The 17,604-nt window shown below is 42.1% G+C and overlaps 2 protein-coding genes across 3 annotated transcripts; both read right to left on the minus strand.

The window, feature by feature from the left end:
- Positions 1-2,100: 2,100 nt before the first annotated feature.
- LOC112231331 (U4/U6.U5 tri-snRNP-associated protein 1) lies at positions 2,101-9,014 on the minus strand. The gene is made up of 20 exons (XM_024398030.2): positions 8,404-9,014; positions 7,915-7,969; positions 7,776-7,831; positions 7,521-7,647; positions 7,325-7,427; positions 7,115-7,192; positions 6,782-6,881; positions 6,509-6,654; positions 6,035-6,241; positions 5,715-5,824; positions 5,503-5,639; positions 5,266-5,390; positions 4,904-5,071; positions 4,577-4,687; positions 4,299-4,386; positions 4,070-4,160; positions 3,726-3,861; positions 3,497-3,586; positions 3,120-3,241; positions 2,101-2,342 (listed from the first exon to the last, which is right to left on the minus strand). Exons 1-20 carry the CDS (start codon positions 8,675-8,677, stop codon positions 2,324-2,326), a joined length of 2,343 nt encoding a protein of 780 aa, XP_024253798.1. The 5' UTR covers positions 8,678-9,014; the 3' UTR covers positions 2,101-2,323.
- A 1,161-nt stretch (positions 9,015-10,175) lies between these two features.
- On the minus strand, positions 10,176-14,239 carry LOC112231332 (N-acetyllactosaminide beta-1,3-N-acetylglucosaminyltransferase 2). Of its 2 annotated transcripts, XM_042311674.1 has the most exons (3): positions 12,724-14,239; positions 12,378-12,528; positions 10,176-11,684 (listed from the first exon to the last, which is right to left on the minus strand). In XM_042311674.1, exon 3 carries the CDS (start codon positions 11,676-11,678, stop codon positions 10,341-10,343), a length of 1,338 nt encoding a protein of 445 aa, XP_042167608.1. In that variant the 5' UTR covers positions 11,679-11,684; positions 12,378-12,528; positions 12,724-14,239; the 3' UTR covers positions 10,176-10,340. The 2 variants fall into 2 exon arrangements, with proteins under 2 accessions (XP_042167608.1, XP_024253800.1); XM_024398032.2 differs by having other exon boundaries at positions 12,378-14,239.
- Between the last annotated feature and the right edge of the window lie 3,365 nt (positions 14,240-17,604).

Below are 17,604 nucleotides of genomic sequence, written 5' to 3' on the forward strand. Positions count from 1 at the left end.
AGCCACACCCGTTGCTGACAGATGTATAAAATTGAGCGCACAGCCATGCAATCTCCATAGACAAATATTGTCAGTATAACAGCCCGTACTGAAGAGCTCAGGGACTTTCAACATGGCACCGGCATAGTATGTCACCTTTCCAACAAGTCAGTTCATCAAATGTATGCCCTGCTAGAGCTGCCCCGGTCAACTGTAGGTGTTGTTATTGTGAAGTGGAAATGTCTAGGAGCAACAACAGCTCATTCCGCGAAGTGGTAGGCCACACAAGCTCACAGAACGGAACCATCGAGTCCTGAAGCGTGTAGCGTGGAAAAATTGTCTGTCCTTGGTTGCAACACTCACAGAGTTCAGAACTGCCTCACAAAGCAACGTCAGCAAAATAACTGTTTTTTGGGAGCTTAATGAAATGGATTTCCATGACAGAGCAGCCGCACACAAGCCTAAGATCACCATGCGCAATGCCAAGCGCCGGCTGTGTAAAGCTCGCCCCCATTGGACTCTGGAGCAGTGGAAACGTGTTCTCTGGAATGATGAATCTCGCTTCAACATCTGGCAGTACAACACTACCTGCCTGAATGCATACTGTAAAGTTAGGTGGAGGAGGAATAATGGTCTGGGACTGTTTTTCATGGTTCAGGCAGAACCAGTGTCGGGAAATCTTACCGCAACAGCATACAATGACATTCTGCTTCCAACTTTGTGGCAAGTTTGGGGAAGTCCCTTTCCTGTTTCAGCATGACAATGCCCCATGCACAAAGTGAGGTCCTCCACACAAAAATGGTTTGTCGAGATCCGTGTGGAAGAAGAACTTGACTGGCCCTCACAAAACCTCCATAAAAAAGCCAGACTATGGTTTGCAACTGCACATGGGGAGAAAGATCGTACTTTTTTGAGAAATGTCCTCTAGTCTGATGAAACAAAAATATAACTGTTTGGCCATAATGACCATTATATTAGGACGAAAAAGGAGGAGGCTTGCAAGCCGAACCGTGAAGCACGGGAGTGGCAGCATCATATTGTGGGGGTGCTTTGCTGCAGGAGGGACTGGTGCACGTCACAAAATACAGTTTAAGTCAGAAGTTTACCTATACCTGCGTTCGTAAATGCGCTCTGGCTCTCTACTCCGACTCCAGGGTACTCGTCTGAGTGTGCCAGAGCGCAGAAATACTGATGAATTTACAAACGCTCTACACACGTTGAATATGGCCGGTGTCAGTAAAAGTGTATAATTAAATTGTTTCCAGCAGCAGTTAGTCACCAATGCTCTGGATAACTTGAAAACAGCCTAACCATCTCTGCTAGGGCAAGTAAAATGGCACCGCTTGGTTTGCTTAATATAAGGAATTAAGAGATTTTTATTTTTGATACTTAAGTATATATTTTGCAATTACATGTACTATTGATACTTAAGTATATTTAAAACCAAAAATACTTAGACTTATTCAAGTACTATTTTACTGGGTGACTTTCACTTGAGTAATTTTCTATTCAGGTATCTACTTTTACTCAAGTATGATAATTGGGTACTTTTTCCACCACTGGGTTCTCTCATGTGTCTGGAAGTAGCTAGCAAGCTAGCCAACGTTAGCCAGTTAACTTGGACGCTTGACTGCCGTTGTGAGGTCAGAACGCTATCAACCCTACTCCCCAGGCAGAGCGTCCAGTGTGCGCTCGAACGCTCCGAGAGCCGAATGCTCCGAGAGCAGAACGCTGCGAACGCAGAACGCTCTGAATTTACGTAAACCTAGAGCACACTCCAGATTGAGTTTACAAACACAACCAATGTCATTAAATAAAACTAAGTAATACACACAACTGAAATAATTGTATTTTATAGTAATTTCCTATATGGACCTGACAGAGACAATGCAATATATTGGCAATTGAATGTTCACTATTTGGGGATTTTGAAACTCAAAACATGTCATTTCCTAATGCATGTGTACAAAAATAAAAATAACTGAAAAATGTGATTTTTTTAAAGAATCTAACCAAATGCAAACTCAAAAAGCACTAATCGCTCAGCACTACTAGTCAGATATGTACCTTCAACTGCAAGCATTCACATGCTGCAAACATCTGTAAAGAAACCAGATGAAGTCATGTCAAATCTTTAATGTATGTAAATAACAAATTATAATCATTGTAGACATAAATCCAGGGTCAAAAGCAACAACGACTTTCTTTACACACACCAGTAATAGGCCGCTACTTGATTTTATTCAATAAGGAAAATAAACTTAACATCAGTTTGTCTGTATGAGTGTCTGTGTAATGGTGCACGGCACACGTCCTCACTGGTCAGATCCCTTCTCAACCACATTTATTTGGTGATGTTGTTTCTGGGGAAAGGAGGAGGATTACAGATAAAGCATATTAAGAGTGAAACAGACAGTGTGACGAATAATTAGGTACATACTCAGTTCACATTCTCCTTAAAATTAAAAACATTGAAATGAAATACCCTGAGCTGTTACTTGCAACCCTGCTCTGTGTAATCCACAGATGGGAAACTGATGGGGTGGGGCCACAAAAGAGGGGGATACATTTAGCCCAATCAGAACTCTTGAGGGACCGCAGTGGCTCATGGGTCTGCGTTCCCACACACAGTCAGCCAGCCAGCCTTTTGGGGAACCCCAAGTGACATTTTGTTGTAAAAAGTTGTTTTAAGAGTTCATTTCCTGCACATTTACACATTTTGCCATGGGCGGAGAGAAAGGTTTGCAGTTTTTAATATAACTGAGTGGGGGTGACTAACAGAATCAACAGGGGCCCGCCGGTTTGTCATTTTACCATGAGTACTACAAAATTCAGGTAACTGGCCGCTAGACTAATTTAACAACTTAAAAAATGTTTGCAGACACGGGCAAATTGAGTATCAGTCAGTGACTGACAGAGAAACTGCTGATGCACAACCAAATTTCAAAATTGCACCTTGTGTATTCTACTATTCATATTCTCAACAGTAAGTTGAGACCCAGACTGAGTTCCGACAAAAAGGGGGATGCCAGTTGCCCATCCCAGGTTTAATCAATCACAAAAAGTAGCACTGTAATTAGACTAGAAATACATACAAGACAGGGTGAAAGAAAAAATAAACAGGTTTATAAAATACTCACGCATTCATGCTCTTCCCACTCCCACTCAGAACAATGTAGGGGGTTTTCTGTGACTTCTGCTTCTCCTGAAGCAAAGCGACAGTTCCCAGAGGGGTATCGCTACTGCTCATCTTCTTCAGCAGCTGATAAGAGACATGTGGTGGGAGAGGTATTTAAATACATACTCGGTCAAACCACTGACTAGACTGGAAGCTTGCTAGGTCTTATCCTCAAGGACTCAAATTGGGCAAGCCCTGCAACATTAATGTTCTAGTAAGGCCTGGAAATAAAGTGTCATTCAATTGAAAGCCATATGTGATGAAAAGTATCAGATAAAAAAATAAAGTTCAGATTTCAGTTAAAATAAATAATCTTTGAGTGAGCTTAGTTAGACATACCGCTTCCTCTTCCAGCTTTTTCATCCTCCTCTCAGTCTTCATCTTGCCAGACCCCTTCCCATGGAACCGATGTGAGAGCTGCCGGAAAGCCTAGAGAAAGAATAGGGCTAGCGTGAAATATTCTCAATGAGCACCATTTACCTAGATTAAAAACAGCAATTGACACATTTGACAAAAATCATCATTCTACATGTCAATGATTTTAAGGGAATTTTAAATAACAATGTACCTCTTTGGGAGTGAGCTTCCGTCCAGATTCATCAACATACTCAATCTTGACATCTGGCTTGTAGGCGTCCTTCTCCTTGAAGTCCTGGGTGAAGCCTCTATATTCCTCCCTCCGACTGTACTTGTCATCTATCGTCCTAGATTTGGAGAAACAAGGACAGAGTATTCCATGGAGGCTAACGGGTTTTCATACATTACACATGAGCAACCCAGGCTTTGAGCCCCAAAAGAAAGGTAAATTACTAAATACATGCCATTTTATTTATGTTGTAACTTTTGCAAAGTGTGTGAGAAAGTGGTGATTATTTAACTAGCATATAAGCACAAAAAGTAAAGGTAGCTCACATCTTGTCCTCAATGCTGTAGTTATCATTGGGCAGGGCACCGGTAGGCGCACGGACACGGGATATCTTCTGCATTTGAGTGTCCAAGAGACCTAAGGGAGAGAAGAAAAGTATATGAGAGCATCAACGAAACTATGGAGATAGGAGACGAGAGGAATAAATAAAAAACACTACGGTCCTTTTCTAAACAAATACTGTCAAAGTGGGGACGTCTACCCCCAATCTCTTACCCTTATTCTTGCAGAGCGCCAAGGCAGCAGCCAGCCCAGAGTTGACAATGGGTTCTTCATCCAGGATGGTGGTCGAGGCTGTGGCAAACTACAAGATAGAAGTAAGAGGCAAGTCAAGCACACCCAGCGGACACGATTTCACTTCAGTATTTCCGGGGGGAAAAGCTTTGTGTATTCTTATGGGTCATGGTATGTTATTCTCTATATTACCTACGAGAGGACTCCAAATGAGCACTACTGGTAAATGCATGAGACTACAAGGCAGTAGGATGACTCACATCAGGCTGCTTCTGCTCCTCATCCACGTTGACGATGCTCCAGCCAACATTCTCATCCCCGTCGGAGTCTGAACCGCCAGCGCCATCTCTCTCCGCCTCCTGCTCGAAATCCTACAACAGAAGAATACAGTTTATACAAGAGCCAAACCAGTGTTCAAGTGCAAACACAGAGAGCTCATGGTTATTTCAATTCTCCCTACTGAGCACATTAGAATACAATTGGAATCGCTTCCTTGTTCATGAGGTGGTCATGTGCCAATTCTAATGAGGTACATTTTTTTTTTAATTGAACAGTTAGCTATAGCCTGTCTCTTGCACTGTACCCACCATGATGTCCTCCTGGTCCTCTCGGTTTCCCGACAGACCGTAGGTGGGGATGTCACCCAGAGTTCTGCAGAACTCAGAGGTGGCATTGAACACAATGTTCAGGTTGTTCTTGTCTTCTTCATCGTCACTCTCGTCCCCTCTTGCAAGCCCTCGGACCTGCTCTGCCACCTGAGGGCCAAGAGAGTGAGAACAATGTTTAAACATTTATTGGTGATTAAATATCACAACAGATTTGTTAGTAATCCACTCAATATTGCGGTTTTCCATTGTCAAAGGAAAGATCCTATCCAGTATACTGATCTTTGGCCACAGTGATATTCTAGCATTGTAAAGAGGAACAGCTCTGAACAGAATGCTCACACCTTTTCCCCAGAGTTTTTGAGCAGCTGTTTCTGTTTGAGTTTTCGCTGTTTCTCCAGCTGCTTTTGCAGCTCCTGCTCTGCCTCGTCCTCCTCCAGCACAGCCGGATCAGGGGGGGTGAAGTTCTCTGAAGGAAAAATAAAGAGTAAGTGTTGTCATAATATTGAAGTAAACCAGGCATGAGTGAACCAGACATGTATTTAGCTCATCACTAAACCACTAACAGAGGTCTCCCTCACCATCGTCACTGATGTCCATGTCCGCCATCCTGATGTCATCTGACTGTTGGGGTACATCTAGTCCCGGTATGATGACACGCTCCTTCACCCCTTCCTGGCCCTCCTCATCCAACTGCTTGCGACCCCGACCCCGAGCCCTGAAGAAGAGAGAAAGAGTCAGACAAAAAAAAAGGCTACTCTGTCATTCATATTGAAGCTGATGGGAGCAGAACCTGGAGCCAAAGTCGGTGTTGCGTGTGTCGTCTAATTGGAGCTCATCAGGCAATGCCTTCTCCTTCTTCCTGATCTTCCTGACGCGCTGCTTGGTCTTCTTAAAGCCCACCTATAATAACAAAATAAGTAAGAACCTGTCTGTGAATAATGACAACAATTAACAATAACTCAGTGTGTGAACAATTTTCCAAAAACACACACACAGACTTAATATTCAAAAGAAAACACACTCAAGCAGTACATCTGAGACAAGAGCAAACATATACAAAGGACAGCTTCCAAGGCCCTCTCCAGAGCACACCCTACCCACAGCCCTCACCATCTCCTGGGGTGTGTAGTACTCTGAGGCAATAGCGAGTACAGGCATCTCCAGGGACTGGGCCTGGTTCCTCAGGGTCTCCCTGATGGCCTGGAGCTCTCGTTCCCGTTCCCCCTCAGCACAGCCCCCTTTGCTCAGCCGGAAACTCTTCTTCTTCTCTCCATCAATCTCCTCATCATACTTGCCCAGCACAGTACGCGGCTTGAACTGCAGAGGTGAACATTGGACAGTGAGATTGAATTAAGCAGTGAGAGTGACATAGAAGTATTTCAGAAATAATGAAAAACGAAGTTGACACTTCATGCCCTGCCCTAACCATGTCATCCACACTCTCATCCTTACCGTAACCATGTCATCCACACTCTCATCCTTACCGTAACCATGTCATCCACACTCTCTCCCTTACCGTAACCATGTCATCCACACTCTCTCGTCCTTACCGTAACCATGTCATCCACACTCTCTCGTCCTTACCGTAACCATGTCATCCACACTCTCGTCCTCTTCATAGGCTTTGTAATCAGGCTTTTTCTTCTTCAACTCCACATTCTTCTCAGCATTTTCTTTATCCACAAGACCCACATTTACAAGAACATCGCCCCCCTCTTCATCAAGCACATCTGAAAGACACAAAAGGGCAATGAGTGGGTGGGGATGTACCACTATGTTTATGATGTGGGTCTGGCTTAAGCATGGTCTTCATTCATATATTTGTGTGTTATTGGTAACATTTCAACCTGCTCTCACCTTTGTCTTGCAGTGTGAGAATGACAGTCTCCCCTTCATTAAATGACTCCATCTTGTGCTGGACAGTGAGACCCTTTAGGTCCCGGGAGCTGTAAGCAACCTATAACAAAGACACGCAGAAGAACATAAGACCTAGAGGCATTCTCTCACATCAACTCACTTAACGACTAAGTCTGCACAGAATCAAGACATAAAAGTGCCCCCCTTAGGGGTAGTGACTTCACAGGGGGGGACTGGCATATTGCCGGAATGCTGTTTATATCTAGCTTGCAATCACACACAAACCAGTAAGTTAAGCAGTTGAGATATTCATCACACGAGAGCAGATTTTACCTTCTTGGTCTGTCCAAACTCCTCCTCCACCAGATTGCTCACACCAAACTCCTCATCCATCTCCTGCAGAAGCTTGGCCTATAGGGAAAGAAAGGAAATAAAGGAACCAATTAAAAACTGAGTACAAAATAACATCATGACTAATATACACAAACAGCTCCATTCATCTCACAGCCCTCATCCTTCCCCCATGGTTCCCACCCTACTCACTCTCTTCTCTGCCAGTTCTTTCTCTTTGGACATCTTCCGGCTCCTCTCAACCCAGGCAACAGTGTCATCCAGCCAGTCTTCTTCTGCTAAGGTCTTCACTTTCCTGAAAATCACAGCAGGAGAGGAAGAGAAAAAGAAAATTAATTGGATCACTAACTACTATAGTCCAAGTTGCCTTCCTGCCGTTAGATCTTACCCCAGTTTCTTATTGAGGAGCCTCTTTTCCTTCAGAGCTGCCAGTTTCTCCCTCATCTCTTTCTGCTGTTTAATGTACACTGGGTTGATCGTCTCTGCAACAATTGGCTGCTCCTTCGTGCCGAGCTCTGGGGCAGCAGACAGGGAGGGGTGAGTCAGTAAAATTACAAATCAGCAAGTCTCGCATGACCTTACTACTACAAACATGGTCATCTAGTTCTAGTCAGACAAGTAACATGGCTCAAGTTTGTCTCACCTTTAGTGGTGTCAGTCATTTCCAGAGGCTTCAGACCAAGCTTGGCCCTCAGCTTGCTGTTAGAAAGAAAACCAGGGAAGAGTTATTCAGAATTCACCATCATCAGTGCTCCATCATTCAATGTCTGTCTTTCTCTTACTTTGTCTCTTCAATGGTAAGTGAGGCATCTCCACTTGCAGACTGTGGTGCAATTTCTAGAGGAAAATAACAATTGACGTTAACAACACAGGAGAAACCTGGCACCTTCGATGTCATATATGCAATAGGTTAGACTATATTTAAGCAATAAGGCCAGAGGGGGTGTGGTATATGGCCAATATACCACAGTTAAAGGCTGTTCTTAAGCACGACAATGTGGAGTGCCTGGATACAGCCCTTAGGCGTGGTATACTGGCCATATACCACAACCCCCCGAGGTGCCTTATTGCCATTATAAACTGGTTACCAACATAATTTGCAAAAATAAACGTTTTGTCATACCCATGGTATACATTCTGATATACCACGGCTGTCTGCCAATCATCATTCAGGACTCGAACCACCTAGTTTATAATTGAGTGTATTGCGCACTGATAGGATGTAGATATGAATGTTTATACGTGGAAATCTGCATGACTGATGTATTTACCTGTGCCCTCACATCCGGGCTCCACTTTTTCTTTCTTTACGCGAGGCTCCCCAGTACTCCTCTCCCCTTTACTGCGACCGTCTCTCTCGGAACCCCGTACACTCCTTTCCTTCGATCTGGACCGTTTCCTTTTCTCCCGCTCTCGGTTGCCATCTCGTTCCTTGTCCCTCTCCCGGTCCTTATGACGGTGTTTTTTGTGTTCGCGGTGACCACGTTCTTCGGCATCCTTATCTTTATCACGGCCCTTTTCCTTGTGTTTTTTCGACGAACCCATCTTCCTTGTTATGTTCTGTAAAATTGCTTTCTAACTAGTTAAAAAAAATACTACTAACTTTACCTGTCCGTACGCAACAGCTAACGTTTATATTCGCTAGCTAAGCTAACGTGCCAGCGATTGTTGACAGTCAGTAGACGATGAAGATATATGTTAAGTTATCTGGCTAGAGGAAAAACGTAAAACTATAGTCAAACACATTGCTCGTAAAACCCCATCTCAGGGCAAGCTGCAACAAATTATTTAAGCAAGTGTTTACCTACGTGTGAACAAAAACACAAATCGCACTGGAAACGAGTGGACGACTTGAGAATGACCTTTTTAGATTTATTTCCGGGGTCAAATGAAACGTCACTTCAGAACAAAGACTTTTTGTTGTTGAATGAACTATGTGAGAAAACCGACTCCTGATACTTCCATCTGAAGTACACGAAGTGATTTCGTTTTCCCTAGGTTGTGTTGATGAAAAGTCAATTTGCAGGTAATATTTTTTAGTTATATTTGTGGTTTTGATGATAGCCTACTGTTGTGAAAATACCAACTTCACCCTGTGACATTTTGTTTGACACAGTGAAGTAGAGTGAACTAGGCCAATGTTTTGTTGAAAATAAAAATAGAAGAGATAAGGTGAAAAATAATATTTTTTTTTCATGTGCAAGTCTCATGATATATGATAGTGTGTCATACAAAATGTCATACAAAATCTATGACTGTTATTAAAAGGTTGTATTTTCATATACATAACATGCCACTTGAGAATAGCCAGCACAAATACCGTATGGTTAAATTGTAAAAAGCCTATAACAACTACTTCTCAATTTCACATGAATAAATATGTTTCTATCTACATGTAAAATACAATTATTTATTTATTTGAACATCAAGCAAAAAATTCAACTGACAGTTGAATTGATTTTATTGGAATTGGAATGAAACAGACTTAAAATGTCTTGATGACATGTTCTGAGTAAATTAACTAACTTAAGCATCGAGGGTTGAAGCTATGGTCACTGCCCTAATGGCAGTGGTGGAAAAAGAGCCCAATTGTCATACTTGAGTAAAAAAATTAAAAAAAATTAATAGAAAATGACTCAAATAAAAGTGCAAGTCACACAGTAAAATACTACTTGAATAAGTCTAAAAGTATTTGGTTTTAAATATACTTAAGTATCAAAAGTACATGTAATTGCTCAAATATACTTAATTATCAAAAGTATAAATCTTCTCAAATTCCTTATTTAGGCAAACCAGGCGGCATGATTTTCTTGTTTTTTTAAAATGTACAGATAGCCAGGGGCTTACTACAACACTCAGACAATATTTACAAACAAAGCATTTGTATTTAGTGAGTCCGCCAGATCAGAAACAGTAGGGATGATCAGGGATGTTCTTTTGATAAGTGCATGAATTGAACCATTTTCCTGTCCTGCTAAGAATTAAAAATGTAATGAGTACTTTTAGGTGTCAAGGAAAACATGGAATAAAAAGTACATTATTTTCTTTAGGTATGTAGTGGAGTAAAAGTTGACAAAACATAAATAGTCAAGTAAAGTACAGGTACCCCCAAAAACAACTTAAGTAGTACTTTAAAGTAATTGTATTTAAGTACTTTACACCACAGCCTAATGGCCGTGGTCTGGTGCCCCACCCTTTTACAGTTTCTTCAGCATGGTGAGGGTGGACTCTGCAGCCTCCTCCATAGTGTGAGCATCTCTTTAGGGTTTCGCTTATGAACCAGCAGCACAGAGCTGTAAGCACAAGGCTTCTCCCTCTCTGTTTCTGGGAGATCAAAGGTATAAAATCCAGGGTGATGGATGGGGGCCACCCCAAGTCTGTGGAGGCACATGCCCAGATACACATCATCGATGGGGAACAGATGCACCCTCTCTGACACTTGTCTCAGACGCATAGCAAGTGCACCAGAGTACACCACTCCTCCTCCACCAGCATATGGTGGGTATGCACCTTTGTAAAAACTCTCTGAGATATAGTATTTGGTGGTTGGCTGTCGGTTTGGCATTGCATTCTGAATTACATCCCCCACAAATAAATCCTTTATCTTCTCAGTTTTGTTCCTATCTGCGCTCCACATGCCATTCTCCTCCCTCTGTTTATGCAGGTAGTCCAGGAGGGAACTTGTCCTAACAAAAACATCATCATCACCCTTGAAGACAAACTGTGCCCCTGGACAGTGGTTCTGAAGCCAATGCCAGAAAAGCAGATCTTTCAGGGTCAGGTTAAAGAAAGTGTCCCTGAAGTCCCACTGCAGGATGTCCCCATACTGCTGGCTCTCCAGCATCAGGAGGCCCCCAAGGTCTGGGTGAGGGCCCGTTGTCGAGTCCTGTCTACCCAGCAGAAATACTGTACGCACCAGCCCACCTCTCCCCCCGAGCTCCCCCTTCACCCAGCCACTTCTCCCCCATGTTTCCCGGATAGCCTGCCTGTTCTCAAAGTTACCCACCTGGGATTTGATGGCCATTAGCAGCATAGGTAGCTCCGGCCCAGTGCTTTCATTGCCAGCACACACTCTGGGCTGGTTCATGAGGAAGGGGTACACCCTGCAATGCATGGACTGGACGAATGCCCTCATCTGCTCTGGCAGGGTATTGAAGTCAGGTAGGTGAGGCAGCCAGCACTTGTCTGGGCCACAGTCTGAGGAGACCTCCATCTCTGGTGGCTGAGTGCTAAGCCTTGTGATCATACCTGCAGTTGAGTTACCCCTCAAAATGGGGTTATGGTGCCGGTCCCAGAGATGCTGAAGCTGGTTCCACAAAGCACTGTCCTCCAGGCGAAGGTTCCAGAAGGGGCCCAGGGGATGGGAGGCCAGTGCCCCAGAGTTGGCAGAGACCCCTGGGGCAACAAAGTGGACAGGTAGGTGGGGAGGGGAGTAGGATATGGATACAAATATGGACACCATGATATAAACCAGGAGATGTCCCATCATCACACAGGGCATGAGACAGAGGCACAAGATCGTTCCATTGCATCGGCATCGGGCCATTGGCTGCTGTATGTAGTAGGACATGAATAGAAAGAATGAAGAGAGAGAGAGAAATAGAGAAGAGGGGGGGGTTAGCAACTCACCGGCAAAAAAAAAAAACATGAGCATATAAACTGGTTAAATGAAGAGCATAAGTATTTATCAAAAGGAGGTACTTTATTTTATTAATGTGAGACCAATAAGGGGATACAGCCAGTCAGAACTAGAGGCAACTGCAGGTCTCTGAGGGTCAGTGTCCTAGGTGATGCTCCAGAGAGGCTTGTTATCTGTGCTTGGCCAAGGACTCAGAGCATCACACAGCCCAAGATATTTACATCATGTACCTTTCAACACAACATTGATTAGGAAACCTGAAGGTATACCATGTTTCCTATTCCTCTAAAAGTTGGTGAAAATAAACTAACAAACATCCAGTTACCAGAGATATAACAACTTCCATGTAATACTCGTTTCAAGGTTATTAACCCACATAGTTTTGTCTACATTTTGCTATTGTGAATGTATGTTTGCCATCATGAACCCCCCAAAAGATCAACAATCACATACAACTTAGAGGTTATAATGAATACATTAGGAATAATATCCAAAAGACAAAATGTAGACCTACATTATTAGCTAAAATAAGGTTTCCATTACAACCGATTACATTAGCATACTGTTGTTCATTTTATAACAAGACTAAGGTCAGGAGTAACTTACAAAAAGTCCTGTAGGCTCAGGCGTGGAGAAGACGTGAGTATCAGTAGAGGAAAGAACGTTATTGAAGATCCATCATTTTGACTATTCGATCCTCTTATGCTTTTCTGCTCCTTTAGTGATGGCTGTAGACTAGGTTTACAGTAGGCGTCTTCTAAGAAGTCGAATACATAATAAACCAATATTAAACATTGAATTAGAAAATGAACACCAGCAAAGTACAATAATCGAGCAAGCTGCATAGGTTGTTCATAGGCTAGTCAACATCCCAAGATTTAAGAAAATCATGACGCCTCATTTATCCATTGGTAGGAAAAGGAAAACCAAAATTGCCCATATTCTTTCCTACCGTCCCATTGAGTTGAATCAAAATAATTATATGAATTCTTAGCTTTGGTTAGCATTGTGTTCAATAGGTATCATTCATAGAGCTTGAAGAATGCAGGAGAAGCTCCGCAGGTGAATTCACCACAAGTCAGCATTTGCGCGTAAGTTATGGATGGATGGCAACAAGGTAGAAGGCAAACCACACCCATAGGCCTACGACATCTGTCACGAGGGTTTGAAATATGAGACCACCACAAACACAAACAGTCAAATTCCTCCAAACATTAAGCTTATTGTAAAAATCATGGTATTTACAAATCACAGACCACATAGTTCCGTTCAGCATAGCTGTTTAACATATACATTCAGATGTACATTGTTCTGATTGCAGATTTGTATTTGACTATATGGTTTGATTGATGGATATAGACATAATAAGGGCAGCTTCATAATAATATATCATACTTTTTAGAGGACATAAGCCTATAGAGGAAAACATGTCTGCAATTATAAGGTCATAGGCTAAGTTGAGTTTGAATGTAAAAGATTACTTCAAAATGGACTCTTCTTTTCTCATGATATGGAATGTGAACATATAGCCTACTGCCTCAAGCTTCACCACTCTCTCTCTTTAGTTTTACACACACGGAAAACACACATTGTACAAACCTGAATAAAACTCCCTCCCTCTAAGGCCATTTTAGTTTTAGCACTGTCGTGTTAACTGCATTGAGGGACACCCGTATCAGTATAATTTCTCTACCCCTTGATTCCTTGCCGGTCTATGGCCCCCCCCTCCTCTCGCCCTGTCCCTTTTGCTCACCGAAACCTGCCATGGCCGACTCCCTCTCTTCCCTGACATCATCAGTTTGTATGCAACGATGGAACTAAAGTTTGACCAAGGACAGAGGTCCTTGGCAAGGCAACAGCAAGTGTTTCCCAGTTTCAGTATGCCTGTACCTGTCTACTATTGTTGGCTGGAGAGGCTGTTGTCACACAGACCACATGCAGTGGATGTGAGTCCCAGAGTGGGACTGCTGATTGATCTGCCCCCAGGGTACCTAATCACACCACCCTGCCTCCCAACCAACACTTATGTAATGGTGAACAGGGTGTATCCGGGTTCAGTGAAAATCTGATTCATCAATGGCAATCTGACAGTCCCACTGACTGTGTAATGTAACTGTTCGATAATTTCCAAATTGGCACTCATGGCTTGAATGTCCAACAGTCACTGGGGAGAGAGCAGCAGCCTCTGTGCTTCTTCAGAGTATCACTCACTAATGTGCCGTTATATTGATAAAGTATTTTTTTGTGTTGATTTCACCTTTCACCTTCACATGTGCACATTTCCAGTCAACAAAGTCCACAATATATACACTGAGTGTACAAAATATTAGGAACACCTTCCTAATATTGAGTTGCACCCCCTTTTGCCCTCAGAACAGCCTTAATTCACCGGGGCATGAAGTACCATGTGTCAAAAGCGTTCCACAGGGATGCTGGCTCATGTTGACTCCAATGCTTCCCACAGTTGTGCCAAGTTGGCTGGATGTCCTTTGTGGTGGACCATTCATGATACACATGGGAAACTGTTGAGCGTGAAAAAGAAGCATTGCAGTTCTTGACACAAATTGGTGCGCCTGGCACCTACTACCATACCTCGTTCAAAGGCACTTACATATTTTGTCTTGCCCATTCACCCTCTGAATGGCACACATACACAATCCATGTATCAATTGTCTCAAGGTTTAAAACATCCTTCTTTAACCTGTCTCCTCCCTGTCATCTACACTGATTGAAGTGGATTTAACAGGTGACATAAACTAATAACTAATGTTTTGTATGCTCAGTGTATATATACTGAACAAAAATATAAATGCAACATGTAAAGTGTTGGTCCCATGTTTCATGAGCTGAAATAAAAGATCCCAGAAATGTTCCATATGCACAAAAAGCTTATTTCTCAAAAATGTTGTTCACAAATTTGATTACATTATTGAGCATTTCTCCTTTTCCAAGATAACCCATCCACCTGGCAGGTGTAGCATATCAAGAAGTTGATTAAACAGCATGATGATTACACAGCTGCACCTTGTGCTGAGGACAATAAAAGGCCACTCTAAAATGTGCAGTTTTGTCACACAACACAATGCCACAGATGTCTCAAGTTTTTAAGGAGTGTGCAATTGGCATGCTGACTGCAGGAATGTCCACCTGAGCTGTTGCCAGAGGAATGAGTGTTTCTTTCTCTACCATAAGTCGCCTCCAACATCGTTTGAAAGAATTTGGCAATACGTCCAACCGGCCTCACAACTGCAGACCACTTATAACCACGCTAGCCCAGGACCTCCACATCTGGCTTCTTTACCTGCGGGATCGTCTGAGACCAACCACCCGGACAGCTGATGAAACTGAGGAGTATTTCTGTCTGTAATAAATCTCTTTTGTGAGGAAAAACTCATTCTGATTGGCTGGGCTTGGCTCCCAAGTGGGTGGGCCTATGCCCTCCCAGGCCCACCCATGGCTGCGCCCCTGCCTAGTCATGTGAAATATATAGATTAGGGCCTAATTTATTTATTTAAATTGACTGAACTGTAACTCAGTAAAATAGTTGAAATTGTTGCATGTTGCATTTATATTTTTGTTCAGTATAGATATGGATGTTTCATGTGTGTGCCATTCATACATAAAAAGTCATACTAGAAAGTATTGTCACAACAGATTCACATGGTTTGATGTAAAAAAAAATGTATTCCAATAAACAGTTCTGGTTTTTCATATTTTCCAGAAATTATACACAGTGGATGATTTTATATTCCAGCTATCTGTTTTTGTCCTGCACATGTTTTGGAGTGGCTGCAGAATCATTATCCTCTCCCTTTTACTTGTCCTTCATATACAATGGGTAGATGATTCTCATAACATACAGCATTGTAATCCTGTAATCAACCATTAATATTGTTGGTATTAACATCACTGATTATTATTGTCGCTGAACAGCAATATCACAGTTTCTTTATCACAGTAAGTTGTAGGACAGAAGAATGTTCTCAAACATAAAGATTCTCCCCTTGAGCCCTCAATTATGAACAGGATGAAAACCATACAGTTTGTATGCGTGTGCACACGGTCATACTGATATAGATCAACACATTTATATTTTAGTCATTTAGTGGAATGCTCTTATGTAGAGCAACTTACAGGAGATATTAGAGTTAAGTGCCTTGCTCAAGGGCACACACATAGATTTTTCATCTTGTTTTTTCATCTAGCAACCTTTCGGTTACTGGCCAAATGCTTTTAACCGCTAGGCTACCTCATGCCACATCCTTTCTCATGCACCGTGGCATTGAGCAGATACACTGCAGTCTGGATTGATCAGAGGAAATATAAGCAGGGTTGAGAACATGCATGTCCAGATCGTATCAGTTGTTCTGAATAAAATTCACAACTTTCCATCAGCTGAATGTGACACCTGCCTAACAAAGCAGCATCATATTAATCACATTGCACTCCATACAAAGATCACTGATCAAAGGTCCAGGAAGATAAAACTGTACATACAGGGAAGGGGACCCATTACTACAATATGAAAATAGTATTATCTGTTCATGAGAATCAATTGTTAAACGGGTTGGACAAAGTGAGAGTGTTACAACAGAGTCATCAGAGGCTGTCGGAACTGACCTTTTGATCTCCCAAGTATGCAGAGCAACAGGGTGAGAACACTACAGAACAGTTCTGATAGTTTCCCCACATCTTATGGACAGTTCTTACCCTCCTCATTAATAAAGGAGGATGTCTCTCATTTGTCATTTTTCCATCAGACGGTTATCAACATCATCCTTGATGTCAATATTTGGAACAGGAAATAAGAGAACAGTAGAAAACAAGCATTCAATACATACATGAATAGATGTAAAATCACACAAATCATCAATTCACAGATTTACAAGTTCCAAGGAAATCATACAACAGATCTTTGTTTAAATTGTTTGCTTCTTTTCATGTGCAAACTACAAATGGAAGATTCTTTACTCATCACATGACAAGTTCTGTATTAAGTCCTTTGCGTTGCGTGAACTACAGGGAGAATGTTCAAGAAGCAGTCAGAGATTAAAGTGATATCTATACAGCTTCTCTTTTCTTTATCTAATGTATGACTAATCATTTTACCCCAGGGAAGCCTCTGAATTGTGTGGATGCCTGCTTTGCGTAAGCCCTGCATCTCTTTGACAAGGCTCATTCACAAAAGATCCCATTAGAAAGATGTAATTCAGATTAACTTAAAAGAACTGCAGGAAGAGAAACTCATTGTGGAGGTCACAGTGGAGTACGGCGTGTTGACACACAGCACACCTATAGTGAGGTCTGGTGAGTGATTGAATAATACAGAGCAAAACTAAGCGCAGCTGGAGGTCATTGTTTCGGAAATACCTGGTAAAGGTAAGATGACTGTATGTGCTTCTTCCAGACATCAACAGTCAAGAACTCACTCAGATGCACGTACGCACAAATGTGTGCACGTCATGAACAAACAGAAATGTAGAAAAATATAGATCAACACATCATTACGAAGTAGGCAGGAAAAAAATCCCAGAATCAATTACGTATTTAGAGACCAAACTATTTAACTGCAAAATGAATATGAATGGATGTTACATTGCTTTGGAAGACCAAACTATACACAGCTTAACCAAAGGCATTCTTGGTTTTAAGATTTCAGATTTCTTGCATTTCTTACCTAATGTGTTTACAAATTTGGAAAAAGGGCTACTGGCAGTTTTTCGACCAAAATGTGTTTAGGGAAATTATGCTTTTATAGCAAAACACTTATGGCATAAACTGATTCAGGTTGAACCTCTTTATCCTATAGAACACTTATATGAAAGCCATAATC

Source organism: Oncorhynchus tshawytscha, linkage group LG33 (assembly GCF_018296145.1).
Source record: "Oncorhynchus tshawytscha isolate Ot180627B linkage group LG33, Otsh_v2.0, whole genome shotgun sequence".
NCBI classification, from domain to species: domain Eukaryota; kingdom Metazoa; phylum Chordata; class Actinopteri; order Salmoniformes; family Salmonidae; genus Oncorhynchus; species Oncorhynchus tshawytscha.

Coding starts and splice junctions, on each gene's coding strand:
- LOC112231331 (XM_024398030.2), bottom strand. CDS start 8,677: ATGGGTTCGTCGAAAAAACACAAGGAAAAGGGCCGTGATAAAGATAAG. Junction 5,825..6,034: donor ACTACACACCCCAGGAGATG/GTGAGGGCTGTG, acceptor TTGTTATTATAG/GTGGGCTTTAAGAAGACCAA. Junction 5,391..5,502: donor CATGGACATCAGTGACGATG/GTGAGGGAGACC, acceptor TTTTTCCTTCAG/AGAACTTCACCCCCCCTGAT.
- LOC112231332 (XM_042311674.1), bottom strand. CDS start 11,678: ATGGCCCGATGCCGATGCAATGGAACGATCTTGTGCCTCTGTCTCATG.